This window comes from Merops nubicus, unplaced genomic scaffold (assembly GCF_000691845.1).
Source record: "Merops nubicus isolate BGI_N331 unplaced genomic scaffold, ASM69184v1 scaffold424, whole genome shotgun sequence".
In the NCBI taxonomy this organism is placed as follows: Eukaryota; Metazoa; Chordata; class Aves; order Coraciiformes; family Meropidae; genus Merops; species Merops nubicus.
In genome coordinates, this window is record NW_008606011.1 from 1,099 (window position 1) to 5,698 (window position 4,600).

Genomic DNA, 4,600 nt, shown 5'->3' on the forward strand with positions numbered 1-4,600 from the left:
TCCCTCAGCTGCTCCTCCCCACACTTGGGCTCTAGACCCTTCCCCAGCAGCTCCGTTGCCCTTCTCTGGCCACGCTCCAGCCCCTCAAGGGCCTTCTGGGAGGGAGGGGCCCAAAACTGCCCCCAGGATTGGAGGGGCAGCCTCCCCAGTGCCCAGCCCAGGGGGACGATCCCTGCCCTGCTCCTGCTGGCCACACCAGTGCTGGCCCAGACCAGCAGTTCTGCCTCCCTAGGAAAAGGCAAGAGAAGGGAGGTGGTGGCTCACGTTGTAAAAAAGGGCCTCTTTGGAGTGCTTCCCAAACTGCTTGTACAGTGTCTCCTGGAAAATCCCCATCCTGGCAGACATGAGGAGGGCGAAGGTGAGGGCAGCAATACCTGCAACAGAAGCACAGTCTTGCAACACTGCTCAGGCATGGCACAGCTCAAGTCAGCCAGCCTCAGGATTCCCAGTTTGGCTTTCACAGTGAAAAAAAAACCCAAAACTTGCAGGCTTGATGAGAAAATGGATGATGGTCTTGATGACAAGGGTATATTGGGAAGGTTGAGGTGCCAGGAGACTTTGGAGAACATCTCCTCAGAAGTGACTCAGCCCTGGCAAGCTGCCTTGGTGGGATGCCAGGGGCAGAGTCATTGGCCACTGCTGACATCAACCCCAGGTTCCCAGGAGAAAACACCCACAGGCCCAGGCTGGAGGTTTAAAAACAGACTCAGGTGCCAGACTTGAGAGACTCCTCCAAGAAATCCTGTGCTGAACAAACCCCTGGAGCAGCTGCAGCCCCTTCTCCCTCTCTGGAGCCTATCTGGTGGCATCAGGGACATGAGGTTGGGCAGCTTCTGGAAGGAGAAATCTAGAAGGAATCTGCCAACAGGCAGGACTGGAGTCTTACCCTGTCACTAAGAAACCCCTTGCTGGCCACATGAAGTTATCTGCTCCTGAGAGTCACCAAGCTCAACCAACATCCAGCAGATCCTCAGCCCAGCTGAATCTCAGCCCAAGGACTCCCACCACACTCTGCTCTGCACAACCCACGTGGCCAAGGACACCAGAGAGCCCAGAGAGGTCTGCTGGAGGGGTGGCACTCACCTAGAAGCCACCAGAAGAAAATCTGGAGTCCATCCTCTTCCTTCAAGCTGGAGTCAGATGCCTGGTGGAGGGAGACAACAGTCACCAGGAGCTGGCACAGCCCTGCAGCTCGTCAGACCTGCCCCTCCCTCACTCTTGGTTTGGGTGTTGTCTTCCAAGCAACCCCCCCAAAGCCAGCACCACCCAAGGTCTGACCTTCTCCAGAGGTGGCAGCAACCACAGCCCACGTTGCTTCCCCCCCTGCCTCAGGGAACACATCAAATTCCACCCAAAAAAAGGTCAATATCTCATCAGGAAAGAAGCTTCTCTGAAAAAAGTGCCCTGGCTTGGTGAAACTCCCAGCTCTTCATCCACCAAACCAATCCTGTGGGGAAGACACTGAGGAAACCAAGCCTGTAGATGCCATCAGCTGGGGGTGGAGCTCTAAGTTTTGGTTCAACCATTTCACTGGGGTTTAGGACAAATTAGAGTTTTCTGAGACTGCCCCAAAATCCCAGCCCTGCTGGGAGTGTATCTGGATGAACACAGAGCAAGGCTGCCCAGCAGAGACCTTCCTCAGAGCCCCTGAGTATAAAGAGCTGTGAAATGATGGAGGGCTTGGAGGTTTGACAGCCCTGTTTCCTTGCCAGTCTCTCTGAGCTGCATTAAGTGCCACCAATTTTCACTTGACCAGCACTTTGAGGCATTTTTCTGTCTCAGGCTGGGGGTGCTGAGCCAGGAGAGGCCCAAAGTGGTGCTACAAGTGGGTTTTCTTCCCTCTCTTTATTCTCCAAATCCACACCCTTTATTTCAAGGGTCACAAGTCACACTGGATGACAAGAGGTCTGGAAAAATCCAGCCTGAAAGTTGATCATTTCCTTTGGCAAAGGCTGAAGTTTTGTCTAAGATTCACCTGCTCTTAACACATCACAGGAAGGGCTGGAGAAAACAGCTGGTCTGGCAAAAAAAAACCCAAAAAAATGCTGGTTTCCTCTCAGCACAAAGCAGCTGGAAGGGGTTAAAAGGCACCTGTCACCCAGTTAAACCACACCCATGTGTGTGCATCCCCTCCCCTCCACACCACAGGAAAAGGAGCCCAGGAAGAAGAGATTTTTGGGGAGCAGATGTAGAGCTAGGAGCCCCCTTGTCTCTCCATCAGCACTCAGGCAAAGGGAATGAAGTGGTGAAGGGGCTGGCAGCAGCTCCTCCTGGCAGGGAGGTCCCCAGTTAGCCCCTCAGGCCCTTTCCAGTCCTTACCACTTGCTTTGCAGACATGAAGGTGCAGGTGAAGATCCCCAAGGACACCAGGGCTATGGAGGTGTACTTAAAAATGCTGTATCTGCAGGGGGGGGAGAGGAGAGGGGGGGAGTGAGCACTACAACCCATGGCACATGCCCACCCCCTCATGCTGGACCTCTAAAAGCCAACTCCCTCCAACCTGCACCCCAAAAAAAGAAGCACTTGGACCAAGATCTCCCTCTAGCCCTCGGTGCCTCAGTTTCCCCATCAGTAAAAGAACATTTAACAGCAGAGGGGAGAGCACTGAACTCTGCTCAGGGTTAAGTCCATGGCCAAGTGTTCTCAGATGATGCCAGAGGCTTTGTGAGGTACCTTTTCTTCAGAATGATGATACCAAGAGCCATGCTCGCTATGAGAGAGCCCTGGGAAAGGAGAGAGAGGAGGAGAAACACAAATCAGGAGGTCAGCAGGACAAAATTGCCCAAGCTTTGCTGCAAACCCAGCACCACGGATGGCTAAACACCAAGAGAAAGACCAGAGCAGGATGAAGGAGACCCAGAGGGTGGGGAGAGTCTCATCTCAGCTGGGAGGAGGGCAGAAGGTGGCTTGGCAAGGAGGTTGCAACCAGGCTCCTCTCCCCACCTCAGCCAGAGTTTAGCATTTGCCCAGGGTTTGGATGCCCTCAGGGGACAGAGGGTGGGCACACACTGTGCTGCAGAGCTGAGGAGGAGGGAGAGGAAGAGGAGGGTGGGACAGTACTCACTGATCTGAAGATCATGTGCAGTGGCATGGCAATATTTAAGTTCAGGGCATAGTTATTCACCACACTGACAGTGAAGAACATGGCCACCATGATGAAATAGTACCTGGAACACAAAAAAAGAACCCCAGCTGGTGGCTGTGCAGGTGCTTGAGATGCTGAGACACCTTCTCCAGACCTTTCTCTCCTAAGGAGAGTGGCACAGGACAAGGTTTGATTTGAGGGGATTCCACTTCTGCCAGCAGAAGTACCCCTGAGTGGAAGGAGAAACTCTTCAAAGCCAGGCTGAGCACCTCCATGCTTCCACACCCACACTGGAGCCTCCACAAACTGCAGTTCCTCACCAGGAAGGGCACTGAAGTTGCCCTCAACTTCTCAGCCAGGAGGATCTCTGTCCCCAGCCCTCAGCCCAGCCCCATCCTGCACAGCCTGCTGAGGAACCCCCCCCCCAAAAAAACCTTCTCCCTTCAGCCATGGAGTGGCAGGGAGGGGAGCATGAACACAGGAAGCAGAGGCCTCCAGGTTGTCCATACCTCAGTGGTATGGCTGGTTTCTTCCTCCCAAAGTTGGCTTCGAAGATGAAGCCTTCCACGGCGATGAAGAGGAACTGGGAGAAGGTCACAATGTTCCCACATCCTGGGAATTGCCTGGAGACATGGAGAAGGGAGACAAGGGGAAGGGCAATGCCAGGGAGAACACTCATCACTGGGTTCCAAGGAAAAGGAGCTAACAGCTCATCATCACAGTGTGAGGATCAGGCTGGAGGAGCTTCACTGGGACACAGAGTCACCGAATCATGGGGTGGGTTGGGTGGGAAAGGACCTTAAGGATCATCTCATTCCAACCCCCTGCCCTGGGCAGGGACACCTCTCACCAGAGCAGGTTGCTCAGAGCTCCATCCAACCTGGTCTTCAACAATTCTGGGGATGGGGCATCCACAGTTTCTCTGGACAACCTGTTCCAGGGGCTCACCACCCTCAGAGTGAAGAACTTCTTCATTTCTCATCTAAATCTCCACTCTTCCACTTTGAAGCCATTACACCTTGCCCTATCACTACAAGCCCTTGTAAGAAGTCCCCCCCCAGGTTTCTGGCAGCCCCCAGGGGGTCTCCCCAGCTGGAGCCTTCTCCTCTCAGCTGCCCCAGCCCAACTCTCTCCTGCTGGGCTCCCAGCAGAGGGGTTCCCCCCTCAGGGCATTGCTGACCTCCCAGAGACCCTCTTGTGGTTGAGCATCTTGTCCTCCCAGAGAGACCCAGGCCCTGGAGTTACCACCAAAAGCCACCACGTTGGAGCAACACAACCTTGTGTGTGTAGCCTGAGGGAGGAGGAATCTCACTCAAGGGCTGGAGAGCTGGAGACAGGCTGATGATAACCACGTGCCCACTGAGGACTCTGCCTCCTTCCCAAGAAGCTCAGGAGAAGCAGGAGAGGACATCCTGGGAGGCACAGCCAGCTGTGGGCTCTGAGGAGGCCATGGCATGGCAGATGAGCAGAGAGCTCACTGTTCTTTCCAGCAGGAGACAGGAATTGGAGCAAGAA

At 54.5% G+C, this 4,600-nt stretch overlaps 1 protein-coding gene across 1 annotated transcript in view; it reads right to left on the bottom strand.

Moving 5' to 3' along the window:
• Window positions 1-3,764, bottom strand: part of SLC35B4 (solute carrier family 35 (UDP-xylose/UDP-N-acetylglucosamine transporter), member B4) — a gene marked incomplete at its 3' end in the record, with an annotated part of 4,816 nt that extends 1,052 nt beyond the window's left edge. The window contains exons 1-6 of the mRNA XM_008939484.1: window positions 3,595-3,764; window positions 3,065-3,167; window positions 2,674-2,723; window positions 2,320-2,401; window positions 1,084-1,144; window positions 265-374 (exon numbers count right to left, since the gene is read on the bottom strand). Of these exons, the coding sequence (XP_008937732.1) occupies window positions 265-374; window positions 1,084-1,144; window positions 2,320-2,401; window positions 2,674-2,723; window positions 3,065-3,167; window positions 3,595-3,764 (576 nt within the window). The remainder of the gene's footprint in view (window positions 1-264; window positions 375-1,083; window positions 1,145-2,319; window positions 2,402-2,673; window positions 2,724-3,064; window positions 3,168-3,594) is intronic.
• Between the last annotated feature and the right edge of the window lie 836 nt (window positions 3,765-4,600).